Below are 24941 nucleotides of genomic sequence, written 5' to 3' on the forward strand. Positions count from 1 at the left end.
ACACCTTCAGCTTGGCTTTGCTTTGTGGCCGCGGACTCTAACCATTCGGCTAAGGAAGGCCCAGAAAATTCTACGACATGCTTTTCATTCCAAAACCTTTTCGAAATTACTATAAAAAATACCAGATCACGATTCATTTTTGTGATACACCATACATTACATCTACATATAGTGGGTCTGATATTGCCACTTCCATCTCAACATTTGGTCGATTCGATTTAAAAATATGAATATTCCAGGTAAATTACTAAAAAATCATGAATTATTGATGGCTTTAGACGTGATTCGATGCGTTACCGAATACTTCGGAGGGGTAGCTGTCCAATAGCCTGGGACACGGCTATATGAAAAATTTAGATTCTCGCTCCAGTCCACTTTTTGGATTGCATTTAGGTCCCATAACAACTGTGCAAAATTTCAGCTCGATCGAAGAAACTATATTTTAGCGCCAGCCGTTCAATGTTTGTATGGGATTTATTATGGGAAAACTTACTTTTGCAAAGAAAAATCACCAGAGGTCGCCCATTGTCCTCTATAAAAATTCTGAACACAGATCTTGATAGGTATTTTTACGATGAACAACATTGCCGAAGACCGCAAAACAATCTGGTGCTTGCAAAAAAAGTTATTAAGCATAGACTATTCGGAAATTTTGAGTGATTTTGTTATTATTGTTATTTCTTTACGTGTTAATCAACGTTGCCTTGCCAATTGGTTTTCATTGAATAACTTTTTTCACAAGTGTCGGATTGTTTCGCGATCTTCGGCAATATTCTGCATCGTAAAAATACCTATCGAGATATGTGTTCAAAATTTTTATAGAGGTCAATGGGCGACCTCTGACGATTTTTCTTTGCAAAAGTAAGTTTTCCCATAGTAAATCCCATACAAACTTTGAACGGCTGGCGCTAAAATATAGTTTCTTCGATCGAGCTGAAATTTTGCACAGTTGTTATGGGACCTAAATGCAATCCAAAAAGTGGACTGGAGCGAGAATCTACATTTTGTCCCACACTACTGTCCAAGCTCAATATTAAGTCTTCAACTAAATGTGGTATTTCTTCGCTATTAAAACTGAGACACTCTTTTCCGTTGCCAAATGTACCCCATATGTATTTACTCTTAATTTTATTAGTCTAATAGTGGTATGAAATTTCTCGGTTTCTCACTTCCCGGATTATGATGCCTGTTGGTATATCTAGAAATTGTGATGAACCTTGTTCAAAAACGAAAAAGTTAAAACTGTGCCTTACAAAGCAAACTGTTTGAATTGTTTTTTATTTTAGGTAATTACCTATACAACAAGTATTTGAATTTCTGTTTATAGCTAATGAGTTTTCAAATGCATTTATGTTGATTTTTACACAAAAATCTTTAACCTTTTTTTGGGAAATGAGAAGCCAAATTAAAACACAAAATTTGATGCATACACTCAATGTACAGTCAGATCTTTTATAAGATGCTACCACCCACTTACCACCATCGCAATTTCTCAGTGTAATTTTTAGTGGCATGCAACTTTTTTTGTCTGTGGATGGCACATAGTAAGAATTTCCACCACCCTGGCAGCATCTCATAGGACATCTGATTGAAGGTTTTCCACTTTTTATGAAAAGCGAATAATTGTATCCCTGTTTCAAAATACAGATTCGGTTTAATTGTTTTCATTATATGACTTTCAATAGTAGAATAGCAATAGTAAAACAATAAGACAAGCAGACAATACAGAAGATCGGAATAAAAAAAACGAAATAAGCTGCTCACTCAGTCATGATCATCTCTTAACTCAGGAAAAGAAAAGATTTCACAACTCAAATTAATGTTCTTCCAATTTTATTGTATTTTTTTATGAAATGCTCCAAAAATCAGTTATTGGCCAACTTCAGCTTCAACTATATTAACAAACAAATAAATTATGATGCTTAAAATCCTAGAATTTGTTGGTAAAACATATCTTTTTCCTCACAATCTGCAATACATATGAAAAATCCAAATCAATTTACGAAATATTACTATTCCGATAAGGCGGTAATGTTAAATATTTGTAGCAGTCAAACAGGCAACTTTCTGTCTCTGATAGATGTCTGTCTGTCTACGCAGAATATTTACAAAATGTTTGAACAGTATCTTTCTAGCTTTAGATTCATTTCACATAGGTTTTCCTTTGCCGTTTTTTTCGAAGCAACATCATTATGAAATTGGGAGTATTTGCATTCAGCGTTGTGGGTTTGTGTGGTTCTTTACTCCTTAGTACTAACGATATTGATGACAAATTATATGCTTTTGATTTATGAGTGTTCTTCGTGTTCTACTCATGCCAATACCCAATCCGCTGTTTCCTTCGGTCATTCTCTTAGTTTTTTTTCTCGATCGTTCACACGCACTTTTCTATGTTTAGTACCTAACAGTCTAAAAAGTTAGCAGCCATCAGCAGTTCCAGCGCAATTTCCGGGGCGATGGGGAATTCGGGAATTTCCGTAGAGCTGTTGGTGTAGCGCACTTTGTACGTGAAGTACATGCATACCTTCTCCAGAACGTGCGACCTGTAAAGAAACAAAGATAGTTGATTAGGTCACTTGTTACTATAGGAAAACTATCAACGAAAAAGGAATCCTGGCCAAAGACAGGGCTGGTTGCAAATAAGTGTCCTCAAAATACAAACTTTAGAGATTCCACCAGGAATTCCTACAAAGTTATTTAAAGGCTCATACAGAGATTCTTCATCAATTTCCCTAAGATTTTCTTTGAGATTTCAACTAGGAATTTCTCTAAAGATTCCTTTAGAAATTATTCAAGTGGCGTCTATCAAGGATCCTTCAGAAATTTTTGATAATTTTCCAAGTGAATTCCTTTAGTATTTTATCCATTTTTTTTCCATGATAAGCATTCCTTTATACCAACGCGCAGAAAAATTGACGTATGACAAAAAGTAAAATCAAACTCGACGAACATGATTTTTTTTTTTGCAAACACAATTAAAGATATCTTCGTCATTTTTGGAGTCTGAAGGCATCAGTTTCTCGGTTGGACAAAGGGACAAGTGACTTAGATCTCTCGATTGAAAAAAAGGCTGCTGAATAAGAACCACCCCTCTGGGCAGTTATAGGGCTTAGACCAATCTGAGTTCGGGTCTACCCCGTTTGGCATAATGCCATTTGGCATAACAGTTGTTTGGCATAATAGTCGTTTGGCATAATTTGAAAAGGGAAGATACTGCAGTGGTACAGTAATATGCGGGACCATAAGATGCGTCATAAAATGCCATGTTGTTTTTTTCCGAATGACATGGAATAACTTAGGCGTTGGATACATTTTTGTTTAAAATTTTCTATAATATCCCGGACATAATGACCCCGGAAGTCATGTATGATGCAATTCCAAAAGAGCATTATTCGATATTGTTTTCCTTGAAAAATGAAGATTAGAAGCACAGACAAACAGACGTAACACTTAGAACAAATCTCGATCAAAATCATAGTCACGAGGACATGTACGCCCAATGCTAAAATCGGTTTGTTTGGCCGACAGGCCAACAGATGGCGGTAGTGTGTAAACGTCAAACGCGAACAAAAACGATGCGAGCGCTGCAGGTGGCGGTTTGGCCACCTACCATATTTTTGAATCGACCGTTAAAAAGGTGGTCGATGCACAATGATGAGAGTGTGACGTCTGTTTGTCTGTGTTAGAAGTATGTCCTATTAATAACTGACAACGGAATGACCGATAATGCCCTGAAGAACCAGCTATAGATTTGTTGGATACTAAACCGTTTCAATTCTCGAAAAGTAGAAATCAAACATAATTGTAACCTTAAATGCGTTCCCATAAGCTTGAAACAGATTTTTGTTTAAGGCACTCTGTGCTCGTGGCCACTACTGTGCCGGATTCAGTTGATCTGTAGCTTCTTCTTTACCGATACAGATCTATTTTTAACTTATCTATATTTACATCTTACTTTCACTCTCTCCTACTCTTTTACTCTCAAACCGAGCAGGTAGGAGAGAGATCTGCTGTTAGTGAGGCTAGCTGCCTGCGAAGAGGGTCAGTTTGTCTCAGTCACCATCTGATACTGACGGAGGATGGAAGTTCTCCCCCAAAGCACGGTCCTCCGTGAGGCGTCTTCTGGTGGCTGGACGGGTTTTTTGTTGTGGAGGGGCCGGGAATCGAACCCATGATCTTCCGCTTATGAAGCGAAAGCGTAACCTCAAGGCTACAGACCCCCCTTAAGCTTGAAACAGATGTTCAAATACAAATTGGCCACTTTATCGTATGTTTGCGGCATCTCGGGACCCGAAAATGGTCATTTGTAGGATTTATTAAATGCAAAACTCATAGTTATCCAATTCATTCGTTTCTCAAAAGGTTTACACTGATGCAATATTCTTAAAAGTCCGTCATGTAGTGGCCACATTATAACCGATTCCGGAAATTATCTGTGACTTGAGATTTGTATACTGACAGACAGTATACTGACAAAAAATCATTTGAATCCATTAAGAATTCGCTGAGCGGTGAGGGTTTTAGAATTTTTGCTTTCACTCAGGCCTATACGGGTTAACCACTGCTTCCATTATTTAGGAATATTGCGATATGACTTATATTGTATCTGGTACTCATCTAATATCTTCTCACAATTGAGATGTTATAGACATTGGTTGATGTAGCACTCTATCCCAATTAGGCTAAACTCGTTTTATAAAGTCTATTACCCTATTAGGACTACCTTGCCAAATTTCCAAGGGCTCTAATAACCCTTTCCCAAATGTAAACATTTTTTGATTAAGCAATGCTCCGCAATTGCAGAGTAAATGCTCCGCAGTTTCATTTTCAGCTTGACAAAAACGACATTCGGAGGATTGGAATTTCCCTATATTTTAAGATGATACCTACTTGGGCAGTGATCGGTTATCAGGCCATAAGATTTCCTTTATTAAAATTCAGTATAGCCCTGGCTTTTGCTAGACTGGGTTTTATGAATCTTTTCGCTTTCTTGGATGTATCCGTGGCGTTCCAATTGGATTCTACCATGGACATTTCCCAATTTTTCAGTTTTACCCTGAGTGTGCACTCAGAAACACCACAGAACGGTTCAGGGCCGACAAAGCGCGAAGCTGCACCGTGTCTTGCTAGATTGTTGGCGATTTCATTCCCAGTACAATGTAACTTCGTTCCTACTGGCCAATTGCTTCAGAGAAAAAATGCATTCCCACACTAACTTTGATCTGCATGAGAATGTCTTTACAGCATTCAAAGCTGCTTGACTGTCCGAGAAAATACAGATCTTTGCAAACCTGTAGTTTCTTTTGAAGAAAACATTTGTACACGTACAGTCAATGATGGCTTGTATTTCAGCTTGGAACACAGTAGGACTGCGCCCCATATCGATTAACTTGCTGATACCAGGGCGGTATCATCAACTCTAAACTCCTGCTCCGGTATTGTCGAAAATCTTTGACCCGTCGGTAAAACATACAATACAACCTGGACGTCAACTTGGCCCTCCAGAATTCCAAATATAGTGGCTTGGTTTAACCACTTTGAAGGGAACATCATAGTTAGTCTTCATTGTCATTCAATCTTCTATTGTTTTCATATCTGAATTCAAGTTGAATTCCTTGATGATATTCATGTGACCAGTCAAATCACCACCTAATATTTTATTAAAACGGATAAACTGTAAGGCATTTTTTGCAGCTTGAAATTTAATGAATTGATGCAAAGTATATTAAGAAGGGCATGCAAAGCAACCGATGGTGCCTACAACTTAGCCAGCTTTTTCTGAGCGTTTACCCCATTTGTTTTGGGCCACCATATCAGTGAAGCATAAGTAATTTTCGGCTGGACTATTGCTGAATGAATCAAGTTTACCATATTAGGTCGCAGTACCCAAGTTTTTCCTAGAGCTTTATTGCAGACCCATAGCACATAACATATGTGTTTTCGCGGCAACCTGGACTCGAACCAAGAACCTTGCGATCGATAGGCTCGTGCGTACACCCCGCGCCTATCGACGTCTTGATGTGGGATGAAACGATACATAAAGCGTTCATATTGGAATAATCGTTCCACCTTTCATAAGGCAAAATGTATAAATTTCGATAGTCCAGTTCGCTGCGTGTATGATTCGAGCAGTAGACCAGTTGCTGCAAAGATTGCAGTCATTAAGATCGGGGTTCCTTCGACAACGTTGGGAAGCAATGTTTGAAGATAAAACGCATTTATTTTTTCGTGAAATGTAAATGATTTTTGACGTACTCTCCAATATTCATGTATCATCGTCACAGAATGTGATCTTTTCTGAAATATTATTTCCTATCAAAATACCATCAGTGTACCAGTACCCGCTCATGCTCCAGATTCCGCTCACTTGTACATTAAACTTGAATTTAAATAAACATGTTTATCTTTATCACCAATACGATCAGTACATATCACTATTGAAATCAACTATTTAACATATAATCAAACATTTTGAACAAAAAAGTGTTAAAATTTGAGTAATTGTATTTTTTCAGTGCCGCGCTCATTGAAATAGACAGCAGCGTCATGTTGTTGATGTTTTGGTTAAGAAGTTCAGTCCGCATAATTAAGTATTTCAAGTGAGTTTTCTTCGATTTTAAGCCATAAATTGTTAATAGGTAAGTAATTTTACGCATAACACTCGATATTGTAGTATTATTTACACGATGGAAACGTTTTTCATGAGTACAAATTGAAAAAAAATGATGAGCGGTTTCTGGGCCGCTAAAAAACTAGCTGGTGCTAATTGCCGCTCAATGTATGTTTTGTTTTTATTAAACAGGATGCCGGCAACTAAAAAAACAAAATACACTGTTCAAGCAGTGGAATTTGCTTTGGATGCAGCAAAACGTGGTATATCTATAAGTCAAGCTGCGGCTCGCTACGGTGTTCCAGCAGGAACCTTGCGGGACAAACTTCGTAACAAGTATCGCAAGGAAAAAAAAGGACCTCTGAGCATTCTCACTGATGGTGAGGAGACTCGCATAGTCAGCTGGATGAAGCTGGCTGCTCGCACTGGATTTCCTGTAACTGAGAAGCACCTGAAAATAAGCGTCGCTCAATTCGTCAAACTGACGAAGAAAATAACACCATTCAAGGATGGTATACCAGGCCGGAAGTGGATAAGGTTGTTCATGCGACGACACAAGGAAATTTCGCTGCGAAAACCTAGTGTTCTTGCAAAACATCGCGCCACTGTTACCGAATCCCAAATTCGTAAGTGGTTCCTCGAAGTTCAAGACTACTTGAAGGAAACGAATGTGGAATATTTATTGAATCAGCCCGCACGAATTTTCAACCTGGACGAGACAGCTTTTCAACTGGTGGTGAAGAACTAAAAGTGTCTTGCGCCGAAAAGCCTGCGACACTTGCATTCGATTTACGCCAACAACGATAAGGAAAGCTATACTGCACTGTTTACGGCGAGCGCCGACGGCCGCCTTCTCCCTCCATTGGTGCTGTTCCCTTACAAGTGTCGACTTCCTGCAGAAATTAGTGCCAGCGCTCCTCCAGACTGGGGAATTGAAAAAACCGCTAGTGGCTGGATGACCAGTGATGCTTTCTACGATTTCCTGAAAAATATTTTTCAACCGTGGCTTTTGAAAGAAAACATACAACTACCGGTTATCTTGTTTGTTGATGGGCACAAAAGCCACACGACACTCATGACTTCGGAATTTTGTAAGAAAAATCAGATAATACTCGTTGCTCTGTTCCCCAATTCAACCCACCTAACTCAGCCGCTTGATGTCAGTTTTTTCGGACCTTTGAAGAAGCACTGGCAAAGTCAAATCCTGAAGTTCCGGGCAGAACATGGAATGGTTCCAATCAGCAAATCACAAGTGTGTCCTCTGATGCGAGATGCTCTCATTAGTTTTACATCAAAAGAAGCAGTTATCCGGAGCGGCTTTATGCGTAGTGGAATTTATCCGTGGTCACCCGATGCAGTGGATTACTCCTCTCTACCATCTAATGCGAATGAAAACGAATCCGGAAATGAATCGCTGCTTTCAGATTCACCAGAAATAAGGTTGATTCGACTGCTAGAAAGCAGACTCACCATGGAGCAATTTGCAGAATTTCAGCAGCACGAGGAATCGGTTACCTGGCCCGGCAATATTTCGGACACCAACCTTTTCTACGTATGGAGGAATTTAAAAATCAGTTGCAATGACCTCTACAGCAATGCTAAGTCTGACAATGCGGTCAATGATGAAGTACAACAAATAAGGGAAGGCGAACTTTCGGATGAAGAGAGCGATTTCAAGGGATTTTCAGAGGATGAAATGAATCGTGCAGGTATTTACATAAATTCTTTTTTTGTTTGAAATAAACCAACGGATTTTATATTATTCAATCTACAGGTGTTGTACCGCAAAACGATTCCTGCCAAATAACATCTCCAGTACGTACACCCTTGAAAGAAGCTGAACCGGAGCAGAACAACAGCGATAAGGAGAACGACGTTGATGATGTGGCATTCAACAGTTCATTCAGCCTACCGACGACTACGAAAACAACCCAAAAGCGGAAGGTTTTGCGGCCACCGACTGTCGCAACAAGCAAGGAATTTGCTTTATTCATGGAAGCAAAGGTGAAGGAGAAAGAAGCAATCGAATTTGAAAAACAGCAAAAGCGAAAGGAGCGTGAAATTAAAAAAGCACAAAAGTTAGCAGTTAAGGAGGACAAGAAAAGAAAGCCTAAGAAGCCGCGTTCATCTTTGAAATCACAATTGCGCAATGTGCAAAACTGAGAAAAAATCAGTTAAATTCGATAAACATAAAATTAAAGGCGTGAAAAGTGAAGAGAGAGAAAAGGATAAAAGAAAAGTAAAACAAGAAAAGAAAATCTAAAATACCACGAAAACAGATTCCACAGTCAAAACGCAGAAATGTACGATTTGTAAAGAAACATTTGAAATGCTTTAAATAAAAGTTAAATAAAAAAGTATTTTGTTATTTTACTTACAAATTACAGAAACATCATTAGCCATCGAGCAAATAGACAATATTGGTATTCATGTTATCATATCATTCGAGTTTGTGTCGCTACTGAACCGTTGTGTTTGTTTGTGCTTGTCACATTAAACAAAAATAGAAGCAATCTGTAGTGAAACATTTTTTAAGTGCTTTACCATCTCAAATAATAAGTTGAACAGTTTGTTTCTAGGAAAAAAATCAATTGAGTTTTGGAGGTTCTTTTGGAAATTCTGCACCATTTTAAGTAATGGCATTCGTGTTAATAATGCTCATCCTGATGGATTTTGGGTAATGGTACAAATAGTGATGCAGCAAAAATTAAAAAAAAATTGCCTGAATATTGCCTGAAAAAAATATGAGCGTTTATTGGAACATTTTTGAGCGTCTATTGGAACACCATGTTTTGTCGTGAGCGGGTATTGGTACAATTGAAGCAAACAGAAAGTTCAATAAAATAAATATATTTTTTATATTTTCACCTTTGCAAATATTTTTACCTTTTTCTACTAGAAGTAACTTATTGTTTGTCAAAAAAAATTTATACAAAATTGCACTGGTATTTTTTCAGCAAGTTTTCAAATATCAAATTCTTCTTAAATGAGCGGAAACTGGTACACTGATGGTAGTTCCTGTTTTATAATGTGAAAGAGCTTTTGCTTTCCAACCTAAAAATATCACCTTAAATATACCATATACTAGAAACAACATAGATGCCTTATTCATTGATTTAATTATGAGTGGCGTAAATCTAATTCTTAAGCTATATCTACATATTTATTTACATTTCTTTTTATGCCACTCTGGATATATGTATGTTATCTTTGGTTCCTTTCAATACAATGGCGATTGATGTATTGGTGGTATAACTATTTTGACAATTCGATGCCCTGATACCAGCATGCAAATAATAAAGTGGATACCACTTTTTGAACTCGAGTTCCACTTATGTTATGTGCCCATAGTGCATTTGTACCCTTAATTATGACCTTGTTCAAATGAGAGTTCAAGTTCAATTTCCTATCCAAAGTAACCCCAAGGTGTTTAACTTCTTCAGAAAATTGAATTTGAACTCCATTCAAAGAAGGCTATGTAAGCTTTACCTTTTCCTTCCGGTAAAAGGCACAATAATAGTTTTTGAAGAGTTTACGTTTAACCCCTCTTTTCTACACCATTTGAGAGTAATATTAAACGCAGTTTGCAACCGATCGGAAATCGTGTTATCAAATTTTCACGAACCACGATAGCCACATTTTCGTCATATCCAATAACCTCAAAAACATGATCTTTTAGATTTCTAAGGAGTTCGTCTACTACAAGAAACCACAGTAAGGGCGATAACACTCCTCCTTGAGGTCATCCCTCCTTAGTAGATCTTATAGATATTAGCCCACCTCCTAGACCAGCAGAAATTATCCGATCCTTGAGCATAGTCATAACCCATGGGATAATACTTTTATCCAAGCCTTGCTTCCATGGCTGAACTCATAGAGCAATAGGATGCATAATCGTATGCTCTTTCAATATCGAGAAAAGCAACCACGGCTATTTCTTTGGCTTCAAGAGATTTCTCGATTTCATTTATCAGTTTACATGCCAGTTCACATTTTTTTTCCGATAGAAGGTCGCTACAGATCGTGAGATCAAGAACCTCTTGTCGGATAGCGTTTACAAAAGTATTAGAATACCCTCTATTACATACGACTATGTTGTTAGACGACATGGCGTTTGCATCGCACCCTACTATAAATTGGGCATTAATTTTCTTACAGTAGTTGACAGGATAGGTTATGATAGGATATAATTAGTCGATTAGTGGGAAAATATCTGATGGATCGACTAATCATTTAAACAAATTAACAAAGATACAACCTTCCTAAATTCTTCTTGTCGGTTGCGTAGGCACGTCAGGAGTTAATCATCAGTTTTAATTTTTTTTTCCGGGGCTGCCTAGATAGCCGCGTAGTGTCGGTAGCGGTTATTTCAATTGGCTAAGAATTAACACTACACGCAAAAAAAAATTGGGGGTTAACTTAAGCGCTCACACCGACAATTTTCAGCGGACCAGAAACGCGCTTGATTTGATTTTACCATGACTGTAGTCGAAATCAGATTGGTGAAAATGATTTCTGTCGAATGTACCAGTAATGGTGTGGGCTGTATCGTAAACATGGTAAAATGGCATTAAATTCAATGGTAGTTTTAAGAATGGGCGTAGTCAGCTAAAATAGTAGTTTTTACTACAGATTTTTTTCCCGTGTACAGAATGCCTGTTCTGATGGAAAAGTCCACCTCACAGGTGATCCCTATTTTATGGTGTGATGCGTACCGCGCCTAGAAATGAATGATTAGGGAGGTCTGGTGATCCTTTATATGAGAGATAAGCGGAAGTAAAATGGAATGATTTGGCAACAGTCCAGCAGTGCTGAGTTCTCTCGGTGTCGAGAATAATATTGTAACACGGACATTACTTCCTCACTGCTAAAAAGTGTAGTTTGTTTCGTTATAGATCTTTGAGCTACATTTCCAAACTAATAAACAGCAGAAAAAACAACAACTAAATATTGCATTGACAAAATTTCAAAAAAGGAAAATATTTCATATATTTTGCTCTATGCAAAACAATTATAATTATAATTCTTATAAAGGATCACTAAGGAAGTCTAAGCAAACGGAGCCTGTGCCCTTTCTGTGCTACCCGTAGCAATGGTGCAGGTGACCTTGTGTTTCTTCGAGATAATCGGCTGCCCTTCTTCAGTCTAGCCTGAGGCTAAATAAGGGTTTTTTTTTTCTTTCATGCAACTAGGAGTTTAAAAATCTTCATAGACTGGCCTGTATTTGTTCATGCTCATGCCAGTGTAATTTTTGGCGCGGTGTGGGATCCACTTAGTGCCTTCCCCACTAAAAACACTCTCCTAGGTTCAGTACCATCACCATCACCCTCCGGAACTACCTTCCGGTATTACTTCGAAGGGGAGGACAACGTGCTGAGCGCACCACTTCAATTTGTTATTCTACATGCTGAGCCCTTCGGCTCCTGAGCCCTTCGGCTCCTGAGCCCTTTGGCTCCTGAGCCCTTCGACTCCTGTTAGCAGTTTTAAAACCGTTCAACGACGTGCCTCATGCTGAGCCCTTCGGCTCCACTCGTTAGTAATTTGTTAATACCTATTTTCGCCCTTTGGCGACCCGTCAATTTGTTAGTACCTACATGCAACATTCTGAGCCCTTCGGCTCCAGTTTGTGCACCACTCTGAGCTCATACAAAGCCCGCACTCGTACGGTTACGGCGACTATCTCCTTTCCATAGTTCAGCTGGTAAGATGCCGAGGTCGGTCCAACGATTCCGGTTGAGCATAACTTCCGGTTCGTAGGCGCCCCGACTATTCAATACCAGCGTTCCGACGTATTCTACTCGACCAGTCCCCGACGGTGGACCTAATCTACACCGACGGAGAGTTCCCCGGCGGTGGAATTTCTCCCGATACCGATTCTTCTACTTCTACGATACGAGCCGACCGGAGGGGTGCCGAAGTCAGTCCAGCGATTCCGGTGGAGCCTAGCTTCCGGTTCACTGGTGCCTCGACGACCCTCAACCGTCGCTATGACACGTCTACTCAACTAGTCCCCGGCGGTGAACCTAGCCTACACCGACGAAGAATTCCCCGGCGATGGAAGTTCTTCCGATACCGATTCTTCTTCTGATGCTGCTACTGCTGCTCTTTAATTTTTTACGGGCCGACCGGTAGGGTGCCGGAGTCAGTCCAGCGATTCCGGTGGAGGCTAACTTCCGGTTCACTGGTGCTCCTACGACCCGGGACCGGTGCTACGTCGCGTCTACTCAGCTAGTCCCCGGCGGTGGATCTAGCCTACTCCGGCGGAGAGTTCCCCGGCAAAGGAATATCTCCCGGAACCGAGCAGTATCACTTTCCCTTCGTCCGCTCTTTTAGAGTGTCGAAAACAGTCCGGCGCCCTTCTTCGTTCGGCAGGGCTGCCTACGTCATCTGACGCTGCTCCTCTCGCCATGTCCGCTGTAGTGTTGACATAATCTGAACAACAGATCGGTTCACCGCGTTCCACTTATCTTCATTACTACACATCTTTAGGACGATATTTTCCACGTTCACGTCGTCTCCGACGATGGCAGTCATTTCGCTTCGCTGCTGTGCAAACCGTGGGCAAGTAAAGACTACGTGCTCTGGTGTTTCTTCTATGTCTCGGCATTCAGGGCACAACGGTGACCTTGCGTGGCCGAACCTGTGCAAGTACTGCTTAAAGCAGCCATGACCAGACAGGAATTGCGTCAGTTGAAAATTAATCTCGCCGTGCGCTCTAGTGGTCCATATCGACACGTTTGGAATCAGTCGGTAAGTCCGCCTGCCCTTCTCTGCGTTGTTCCATTGCTGCTGCCATTTACTAAGCGTGTTGGCTCTCGCTCTGTTCCGGCCTCTCCCTGTGGCTCGATCCCTGTAGCACTCGCTATCCTCCTCCAGTAGAAGGCAGATAGGAATCATTCCGGCTATTACGTGCACGGCGTGCGATGATATCGTTCGATACGCACTCGCTACACGCATTGCCATCAGCCTAAACGTACGGTTCAACTGGGCACGATTTCGTCCTGTCTTCAGTGCCGCCGACCACGCTGGAGCTGCATACCGGATGATCGACGTTGACACGCTCGCCAGTAGCCTCCTCTTGCTACTGGTAATCGCAGAATTGTTAGGCATAATTCGGGATAAGGCCGATATCACCTTTGTCGCCTTATTGCAGACGTAGTCGACGTGACTGTTGAAATTCAAACGGTCGTCCAACATCACGCCCAGGTGTTTCACTTCTCGCTTCGAGTTTATGATGCACTCACCGACCATGATGCTCACATTTTGTACTGCCTTCCGGTTACTGATCATAACCAATTCAGTCTTTTGATGGGCCAACGCTAGCTTCTTCTCTCGCATCCAATTTTCCACGGCATCTATCGCCTCCGTTGCCAGTACCTCCACCTCTTCCCGTGATTCGCCGATCACTACAAGCACTACATCGTCCGCAAAACCGACAATCTTGACTCCTCTGGGCAGGTTCAGCTTCAGCACTTCATCGTACATGACATTCCAAAGGGTGGGACCCAAGATGGATCCCTGTGGAACGCCCGCCGTAACCAACAGATTTCTGATTTCCGGCATCTGTTTCATATATCAGTGTCCGGTTCTGAAAATAGCTTTTCAGAATCTGACATAGATACTTAGGCACCCTCAACCTGTGCAACGAGTCGGCAATTGCTACCCAGCTGGCGCTGTTGAAAGCGTTTTTAACGTCAAGAGTGACAACCGCACAATATCGGTTCCCTCTCCTCTGCTGCTTCTGTGCCGTCTCCATGGTTTCCACTACCATTCGGATGGCATCTATCGTAGATCTACCTTTCCGGAATCCATACTGCATGTTCGATAGACCGTTCTCGTTCTCCGTATACTTCGTAAGCCTGTTAAGAATCACTCTCTCCAACAGTTTTCCGACAGTATCCAACAAGCATATCGGCCTATATGCAGAAGGATCGCCGGGCGGCTTACCTGGCTTTGGTAGCAGCACCAGCTTTTGTCGCTTCCAAATGTCGGGAAAGTTTCCGTCCTCCATACATTTTTGCAGTGTAGTCCTGAACATGTCTGGATTCTCCTGGATTGCCGTTTTAAGGGCCAAGTTTGGAATCCCGTCCGGACCCGGTGCCTTCTTCACTGGTAAGGCTTTCGATACCACGACCAGTTCCTCGTTCGTTACACGGGTCTCTTCGTCGTGTACATCCTGTTCATCGTACGGTGTAGGTGGCCAGACCGTAGGCTCGTGCGTCGGAAAAAGAGTTTCGATAATAACCTTCATTTTCTCCGGACATCTGTCGGGTGGTATTGCTGGACCTTTCATCTTTGCCATGGCCACTTTGTAGGCATTCCCCCACGGGTTTTCGTTGGCATTGCGGTAGAGCTCTTCCAGGCACGCTTTCTTGCTGAGCTTGATTGCCTTGTTGAGTGCGGCCCTTGCCGCCCTATAGGGCAATCTTCTTTCTTCTCTTTCGACGTTGTTGCTAGCCCTCTGCATCCTCCTCCTAGCTTGGAAGCAATGTGCGCGTAGGTCACCGATAGGCTAAATAAGGGTGGGATTATGAATATGTTACCATGCCCACACAGTTACGGATCACCCACAGTAACGGATCACTTTGGCGTTCAACATCGGATAACTCGCTTAAAACATAAACGTTGACGTAAAACATATTTTTTCCAAGTTATATTATTTGTCTTCTACCATTTGTAATGTTAAGCACAACATTCAACCGCTAAACAACGGTGTTTTTTGACAAATGTTTAGTTGGTACCACACAGCTATCATTATATGGTCGTTTTCTGTAAGAAGTGCCGTCAGCATTCATAAGCTCCCACAGGTGGTAAAATTCAAATGTTATAGCATAAAACATGCTCGTTCGCTTCGATTTAGTATAAATTCATCTTTGGAAAACATTTTTCTGGATTGTTGATTCTAAAAACCGAATAATAGCACTTCTAACTAGTGATCCATAATATGGACCCGGAAATGATTGTTTACCACGGTTATGGATCACTTCCAAAGAATGTAGATTTCTGCCATTTTAAGCATTGGATTCGACATTTTCAGACAATAGCACTAAGGATAAAACTAATCAAACATCAAGGTTTGTAAATTTCATTTTTTAGCGGACAAAAATGGGTGGAGATCTTGGTGTGGAGCAAAAACAGTTCATGTCTCAGTTACTATAATGCAGCATCTCAATAAAAAAGGCATTTTACCCTTGTTTCCAGCTTTAACACTGCTATTTTTTGCAGTAGTATGTGGCACATTGTTAATTTTCGTCAAATCATGCAATACAGATGCATTGAGTTGAAAATCTCTTGATTTTGCGCACTGATCCGTAATGTGTCACAATTTGATCCATAATATAAAAATTGATCCATAATATGGTTTTCAGAAACCGATTCAACTTTTAATTTTTATGCAATCCTATGTAAATATTACACTCAAAACAGTTTGTTAACCGAAGTTCCAATTTAAAACGTTTCAATTCGTGCTTTTAAATTACAATTTTACGTTTTCCATGTCATTTTATTGAATTTTATAGGTTGAACTCCACACTATTTGATCCATAACTGTGGGATCATGGTATTTAATATAAATTTTTACCTATATGGTTTCGCATTATGCGTTTTACACAGTGTGTTCTGTGCTTTTTCGCCTTTGGCGACTTTCAATAGATACCGAGCAGGTTTTTTCGCTGTTGGTCTTGTTTGTGCTAAGATTGTAAAAAATTTAATCCTGCCTAGTTTGGCTAGTGGCTACGGTTAGGATAGCTCAGATCAATCTTTAGCGTAAAAGAATAGCAACGTTCAATCTTTGCAGACTCATGCAAAATGGTACAGCCCAAGTGGCGCTAGTTCAAGAACATTACTTTCGGAACTTCTGTCTAGTTAACCTTGTGGGCAGCTACAGGCTCTCATTTCGCTTATGCCTCCCCTATTTCCACCCATCTTTCCCTTCCCTCTCCTTTCTCATCGGGTAGATGATGAAATAGGCTCAAATATGGCGAACCTTGAGTACACATCTTCCAAATGGCGGGGAACGAGCCTCTGGAGCCGGCCTTCTGATACCTGATACATGAAGTCGCTAAAAAAAGACTCGCTACCAACCCTGTATTTATGTTAATGCCGGAGGCAATAATTATAAAAAAATAACATAGAATGTTGTTCGTGAGTGCCCAGATAACCGTAGCGATAAACGCGCAACTGTTCAGCAATACCAAGCTGAGGATCGTGGGTTCGAATCCCATCGGTCGGAGGATTTTTTCTCAAAGCAGAATTCCTCGAACTCCCAGGGCATAAAGAATGTTCGTACCTACCACACGATATACACATGCAAACATGGTAAATTTGCAAAGAAGGCAATCATTTAATAACTGTGAAAGTTTTCATAAGAACACTAAGCTGAGAAGCAGGCTCTGTTCCCATTGAGACGAAACCCCAGAGATAAACAAAGCATTACAGTTCGACTCACAATAATGCAACAAATTTTTCTTACCGCATCAATCCCATGATTGGCAATTTTAATCAAACCAAGCTTCTCAAAACACTCATGGTCCAAAGTCCACTCGTGCATCGTCAGACGACAGAAAGCGCGATCGAATGAGCCGGAGAGACGCACAATGAATAAAACAAAACCACCTAACATTGCTAATCTCGGAAAGACCGGCAACCAGAAGAGATAAGCGATTCCAAACGAACGACCAAATTATATAATTAAAGTTTGCGTCCTTTGGCGGATGACCCCTTCTATAGGTTTGTTCAAACTTACGGTATTTCTCGGAAGTTAACTTCGTTTGCCTCGTTCTCCGCAAACTGTCCGGGTCCGGAAAGCATGGCCTTGATTGTCCCCGAAGTGAGGGCGTGCTCCCTCTTGACAATGAATTCATGGCCATCGGAGGAAATTAGCTTCACGTACATGGCATCCGGACCTTCACAACCTCCGTAGATGCGTTCGATTCCGCTGCGGTCTTCCATCGTAAATCCGGCGGGGGAAATGCCTGAAAGGTAAAGATTCGATTATAACCACAGGCTGGCCAGAGTTGAAGGATGACTTCACAGTTCTTGAGAATGATGCTCAAGGTTTTTTCGGTCGAATTGATACACCCGTCTGAAGCGACGCAAGAAACCGGAAAACATACTCACCTTTAGATATCTTTATTCGTAGCAAAAGAAGGAAGGAAATCCAATAAGTACGGTTTGGGTTCAATAATTATTACGAACCGAAAATAGTAATTTCTGTAAACTCCACTAGCAAAACCTAAGAACTGACACACGCTAAACAGTGCTGACTTGGGTACTTTTCCAATGAGTCGAATTCGTTGAGTTAAACTATCATTGTGTACTTTCAGACTTTCTGACCAAGGCATAACCAATATTAACAAGTATATCGTATAGAATTTTCGCTTAACTCATGTGGGTTATGATTAAAGTTTAACTTACATACAATAGAAGTTGTCTCGTTTTTTATGGTAAAAATGCGTGTTCCTAATTAATGGAAAATTAAATAAAACTTATAACTTACGTCGTGTCGAAAAAGTTTTCGCATGTAGAAAGACAAGCAACGGATGAATGTTATTTTGCATCTGTCAGTGACGCGTTGACATAACGGATTCGTTAACTAACCAGTGAAAAGTGGCAACACTGCACAGCACGGAGAAAAAAGTAAGAGGTTGTTTCCGAGATACAACCGCCACACTCAGGCAAATGGGCTATCGATAAACATAGGATCAAAGACAAATTAAAGACCTCCATGTCCCTTGCAGTTGCTCAAAATTTTATGGCTCATAAGATAATCTAGAATGCCGTGAAAAGTGTACTGCGATCTGTCAAACTTGGGTACCTGTTGTACTACCGAGGGACCAAATGCAGTACTAGAAGTGGTACTCAATCTGAGCCCGAATGTGACGGACCTGATAGGATCCTCTTATTGCCCGGATAAAAAATACAATACAAAAACTATATAACGTATTGTAACAGTACCATTCAATATATTGGAAATACAATACAGTATATGTAAAATGACAATACAATTACAGTACAATATATTGTTTTGAACAGTTCACTGTATGGTATATGAGATTTTTGCAATATAATGTATGGGTGGTTAAGTATCGTAACAATACAAATATAGATATTTTCTCATACAAACATTTTGAAAATACAATACGATATAATGTTCATGTAATGTCTTGATTAGCAATTTTTGTATTGTTGTACAATAAAAAAACAATTCAACGAACTGTATCATGGTTGCATACGTCGTTACAGCTAATGTCAAGTGACTTCTAAAAAACTACTTATTTTTACTTTTTGAATATTTTTCATCCAACATTTCTTGCTTTCTGAACTTGTTTTGTTTATTTCTTTCAGCAAAGCTACATAGAAAAAAGCAACAGTTGTTTTACGCGAAAATAGGATTTTGACCAAAATTGTAAGGTATATAACCAATTAAAAACAATAAAATGTTCTGTTATAATATATTATATTGTTTTTGAATTGTATATCCAAACAAGAATAATATTGCTTCGACATTCAATTACAATACGCTGTATTGTATCCAATACGTTATATTGTACATTAATGGTTTATTCCATTCACTGAATGATACGTTTTTATCCGGGTGTGCTCTGCAAGATAAATCCACGTAATGCGATTATCTGAAAATGTCGATATACCGTCGCAGTGATAATGAAAATCAATAAATGTTTCAGATTTAGCAAATTTGAAACATTTGTGTCCTTGAAGCACGAAAAAATCCAAGCCTACTTGAATTTTGACGTTGCGTTTGAATTGCGCGCATATCTTCTGCGCGTTACCGCCGCCGCTGGATGTGGATTTAATATAAGCGCCGCAATATGAACATTTGCCACAAGAATCCGCATTATTTGAAACTGTATCGTAACCATATTGCGAATGGTTTATATTCCAACCGATACCATAAGACCCAAACGCAATGATAGCGGAACGGCAACGGAAAGCGGACACCATCTCGAGTGAGCTGTCAACGAACTAAAGTGAATCAACACTGAGTCGACATACATGTCATAGTTCGTGCTGGCGAACCGGTTCCGCTTTCCGTTGCCGTTCCGCTATCACTGCGTTTGGGCCTATACTGACAACGGTAATATCGACCATAATCAAACCAATATTGGATAAAGTTTTGAACATACTGAGTAATGTTTTCAAAGACTCGACCCTTGCATTCAGGTGGTATGAATATCCTCTAACTCAATAGGATTGTGGCTCGCAGTTACTCACGATAAACATAAAACATCTTTGAAGAGACTATTCTAGATATAACCATTACAATAAAGTCCAGTTTCGAACACATTTCTAAATATTTGATTGAAATCAAATTAATTGAAAGCTTTACCAAAATCAAATTTTCCAAATATGCATCGAAACGCCCCTCCAAATATGCTTCCCTCCAGCTCGTTGCATAAGTAATGTCGTTTTTCTTTATTTGCACCGCCTGCACCGTTTTCCCACCGGTGTAGCAAAAGTTGCACCCAACCCGTTCTTTTATTCCGCAGGTAGCACACCGTTTCTACACCCGATTGCCACCAGTGCAGAAAATCCTACACCCTGATCGAGCTGAGTGTAGCAGGAAATGCACTCTTTTTACCAATACATATATGGTTCATAACTGTCAGTGGCGTTCTTGTTTTGGTCCTTTTGGCAGATTTTGTTGTTTTTGGTAACGAACAAGCAAGATCTTCATTTTTTGCGCTCATTTTCGACTGCGTGGATAAAATTGATTTGTTTCGGAATTGTTTTTTTATTCAGTAAAAGAAGAAATATTCTAAGCATTTATTAATGCTACAATAAATACAGGCTTATAAGAATAATAAAGGATACTGAGTATGTTTCATCATTAGCTGAGACGAGACTCGCGGAGACGGTCTTCTTTTTCTGTGATTGCTGAGTTTTTTTTTCTTATTCCACTTTGTGTTTATACCAATTATGCGCATGCTGTTCAAATCCACACATGAATCTATCAGCAAAAAATGATTGAGTTTGCATCACATCGAATCATAAATAGCCGTTTGTGTGAAATTTCATGCCAGCAAACGTAGCAGACATTAGAAATTATTCATCTTCTGCTTAGATTTATCAGCAACTTTGGAAAAAAACTGCTCCGCCGACTGAGGATTTTAATAACAGTTTACTTTGAACACAATACTTTTCACTTTTTCAGCCATAAAAACGGTGGGCTGCATTTGACGTTTCGTGAGAGGGGAATCTGGGCTGCATATGACGTTGATATTTTTCCTCTTCGCGAGTCTCTCTCAGATCATTAGTAGTTTTTACGGCTTATATTAAAAAAAGGAATTCTCTAAGATGTTTGGATTGCATGTATACCAGTAAGTACTATATTAAAAACACTTGAGTTCAGTCAAATTTTCCGAAATTTGCTCATGGATGCATATTTTTAAAAATATTGACGAGTGATCGATATTGATTTTCCATTAGAATTCTATTCTAATGCAATGATTGATTTCCGTTGCTCTCTTCGCCTTATTACAAAAAAAAAGATTCACCTTTTGCATCGTGAGCTAGAAATATTGCTAGAAGTATTTGGCGAAATTATTAGCCCGAAAGATTGGATGAAATTAAACAAGTTCTTACAGTATTGAAATATGAAAATTCTGAATTTTAAACATATATTATTCAATTACGAAACATGTATCATGGTATCAATTCTCAGGAAAAATAAAATTATGTACATATACCAAACATTTATTTAAACATTTTATATTCAGCCAGTGCTGTAAACACCATTAACAAACTATACAAAACACGAACGAATCTAATGGTTCCGAATCCCTTACAGCAAATTAAGAATAACAGAAACAGCATTGACAGCAACAACATTGACGCCTTCACTAATACTATCATACGCTGTCAAAATATTGCACCGAAACCGTTCTATTTTCCAGTGTCAATTGTTACACTCGCGCGGTGCACCGTCGGGAATAATGGGAATAATCGAAAACGACATAACATAAAAAAATTGTCAAAAGGAATCAAAACAAACCACACAAAAATCGTGGTAGTGAAAAGGCAATCTCACGTACGTGTTGCACCAACGGCAACGGTGTATAAAATAATGTCAGAGAATCAGTCGATTTCGAATACATCTCTCTCATCAACCGACGATTTGGACGGCGATTTGAGGAACGGCGGTTTAGAACCGCCGTGTCCAATCTGGAAATCTCCGTACAATAATATATTTTAGAAAAAGTGCGTTTGCCCAAAATTCCACGCGGCGGATGGTTCAGGAATGGAACAATCGCGATTGATGAAACACCGCAATGTTTTCTTGCGTAATGCGTAGTATGCACCTGAAACGTAAAGTGCTCAAGTAAAATTTCTCTTTTTTCCAACACGCTCGTTCAAATCTACTCAAAAGAGAGTAACTTTGACTCACTTTTGAAGTTTCAAGTTAGTTGTCAAAAGTGAGTAACCTTATTTTATCAAAGTGAGTAACTTTTTACTCAACCATGAAAGAAAACGACCTTACTCACTTTTGAGTAAACACAAACATATTTGACTCACTTTGTAAACGTCAAAGACTTGTGAAAATTTCGCGCGCTCGAACTGACAAATCCTCCGTTGTGGTGAAAATTTTTCCGTCGACGTGTTGTCGGACTGTTTTCAAAAACAGTTGAGACAAAAGCCGAGCCGGCAGAGCAATACAGTTAGTTTGCTTGAAACTTCGCTTCGGAAGTCCAACCGACGAATTCCAGATTAGTGCTGCGAAGTCAATAATCCTGATATCAAGTGAAACGAGGTCGGAGTGAAAATGACCAAGTCCTGGTTTTGATCGAACAACCGCAAGAAAAAAATATAAACAGTAAGTTTTACCGTCGTACTTTTTGTTGGACTAATTATCAATTCTTTACAGTCTAACCGGGACGGCTACTGGCACGGTCAAACTACATCCTCCATGGTTTCATCAAATCCCCAGAGATTTATAACATCCGGAGATCCATTCCAGAGCAGCAAAATTTTCAACACAAATATCAATTTTTTTTACTTGTTATCATGTATTATTCATATAGTAATGTGAGAGATAATGAATAAATGTTATGTTTTTTGTATATTTCTCCTGATTTTATGAATAACATAATAAATTTATTTCCAAAAATATTATTTCCTGAAGTGAGTGACATCTACTCACTTTCGCAAATTTCAGATTAAACGAAGTGAGTAAGTGTTACTCCCATATTGACATTTGACAATGTTACTCTAAAGTGAGTAACGATGGTGTTACTCACTTTTGAGTAGTTCCACTTTGTTCCGAAGTGAGTCGAAATCAACTCACTTTAGAGTAGATCTGAACGAGCGTGAAAGTAATTTTGACAGCTGATCCAGTATGAGTGAAGTGTCACTTTTACTTGCGGAATAATTGAGCGGCACATTTTTCTGTAATGGCCAGTACGCTGATCATAAGTACTGTGCAAAAGGATAGGACAAGAAACGGTCAAGGAATGATTTCGCTACCGAAATTACTTGAGCTGTACGCTGCTGAGAAGTAGAGCTGATTTCATAACATCGGTAACGCCTGCCGTACAAATCAAATGGAGCTGTCACTTTTCCGTACGGAAAAATGTGCCGCTCAATTATTCCGCAAGTAAAAGTGACATTTCGCTCATATTGGATCAGCTGTCAAAATTACTTCGGTAAGAAGGAGAAATTTTACTTGAGCGCTTTACGTTTCAGGTGCATACTACGCATAAGGAAAGGTGATAGCTCCATTTGATTTGTACGGCAGGCGTTACGGACGTTATGAAATAAGCTCTACTTCTCAGCAGCATACAGCTCAAGTAATTTCGGTAGCGGAATAATTCCTTGACCGTTTCTTGTCCTACCCTTTTGCACAGTTTTTATGATCAGCGTACCAACCATAATGCGTGGTATGCACCTGAAACGTAATGCACTCAAGTAAAATAATTCTTATTTTACCAGTTATTTTGACAGCTGATCCAGTATGAGCGAAGTGTCACTTTTACTTGCGGAATAGAGGTCCCCAAGCAAACTGTCACGAACACCAACGCACAATCAATCTTACACAAGTCGATTTCCTCAGAATGAAAACGTTTCGATGTTTGTTTGACGTCATCGAGCTTTCGGTCAACGGCAGGCCAACAAGGAAGTGATTGTTTTGCAGCAATTCTGTTTATATTTGGATTCTCACAGCAAACAAGAGCAATGTTGTGACAGTTCTCACAGCAAACAAAGAAAATTTTGTCAACATTGCACTACTACGCAGGCAACTGGATTGGTCTATAATTGAGCGGTACATTTCTTCGTACGGAAAAGTAACAGCTTTATTTGATTTGTACGGCAGGCGTTACCGATGTTATGAAATCAGCTCTACTTCTCAGCAGCGTACAGCTCAAGTAATTTCGGTATCGGAATGATTCCTCGATCGTTTCTTGTCCTATCCTTTTGCACAGTATAGGGGAAGTGGTGGTAAAATGAACAGAGGTGGTAAAATGAACACCGTGCCTTTTACCGAGAAAAAACTAATTTCGATGATTTTTTACCACACACGGACGATTTAGAGCATAAATCTGAGTGTTCGAGTTGATACGTAGGTCAATTGAAGTGAAAATATCAACGAAAACTAAGATTTTAGAAAACCACGTCTGAAAATTAGAACTGACGTAACTTTTAGCTCGGAAGACTTGAGGTTTTTCAATGAGGTGAATATCGTTATGCTATGATGTCAAATCTGATACCTTCAGAATTCTTTTTGAATGGGTTACAATCAATAATGGATGTATTTTCGGTGGGGCAATGAAAATTTTCAGAAATATTTGTTTTGCTCACGTTTTTTGAATGGTGTTCGTTTTACCACCAACCGCTGTTCATTTTACCCACATAGTGCAGGTAAAATGAACATTTGCATCGCTTTTTGATAGCGATGAAAATATGTGAAAATTTAGATATTTTAGTGTAAATCCATGTCGCGGCTATAGATTACATCCCTATTTTTGATGTTTTGCGATAGAACTATCCAAATTTCTCGTTTTTCTATCAGAAACAAGATGCTTTCCTTAAGGTGTTCATTTTACCACCCCTTCCCCTAATTATGATCATCGCACCTGCCATGATAATGAAGTAGAAAGGAAGCAAAACCGCGGTTGTTCTTTTCTTCAGGGGGAACGCCACGCGCTCTCTTGAGCAAAATGTGCTAATATGAGGGATATAGTGAACAAAGTACATAATATTAATAATATGGTCAATATATTTTGAGCAAATCTCAGTGTGCAAAAAAGTTCTCTGCCTCACCCTAATAAATTCACTCAGAAGCTGATGCATGGATTCATCCGTTACTCGAGACTCG

General features: G+C 39.7%; 1 protein-coding gene across 2 annotated transcripts; it reads right to left on the reverse strand.

Moving 5' to 3' along the window:
• Positions 1–1347: 1347 nt before the first annotated feature.
• Positions 1348–17893, reverse strand: LOC5565230 (elongin-C). 2 transcript variants are annotated; one of them, XM_001649506.2, is made up of 3 exons: positions 17729–17893; positions 17355–17583; positions 1348–2543 (listed from the first exon to the last, which is right to left on the reverse strand). In XM_001649506.2, exons 2-3 carry the CDS (start codon positions 17558–17560, stop codon positions 2402–2404), a joined length of 348 nt encoding a protein of 115 aa, XP_001649556.1. In that variant the 5' UTR covers positions 17561–17583; positions 17729–17893; the 3' UTR covers positions 1348–2401. The 2 variants fall into 2 exon arrangements, with proteins under 2 accessions (XP_001649556.1, XP_021705653.1); XM_021849961.1 differs by lacking the exon at positions 17729–17893 and adding an exon at positions 17643–17663.
• Between the last annotated feature and the right edge of the window lie 7048 nt (positions 17894–24941).

This window comes from Aedes aegypti, chromosome 3 (genome assembly GCF_002204515.2).
Source record: "Aedes aegypti strain LVP_AGWG chromosome 3, AaegL5.0 Primary Assembly, whole genome shotgun sequence".
Lineage (NCBI taxonomy): Eukaryota > Metazoa > Arthropoda > Insecta > Diptera > Culicidae > Aedes > Aedes aegypti.

Excerpts from the sequence above, each read along its gene's own strand:
- LOC5565230 (XM_001649506.2), bottom strand. The coding sequence starts at position 17,560 with ATGGAAGACCGCAGCGGAATCGAACGCATCTACGGAGGTTGTGAAGGT. Across the intron at positions 2,544-17,354 it reads GTTAACTTCCGAGAAATACC|GTCGCACGTTCTGGAGAAGG; the intron begins GTAAGTTTGAAC and ends GTTTCTTTACAG.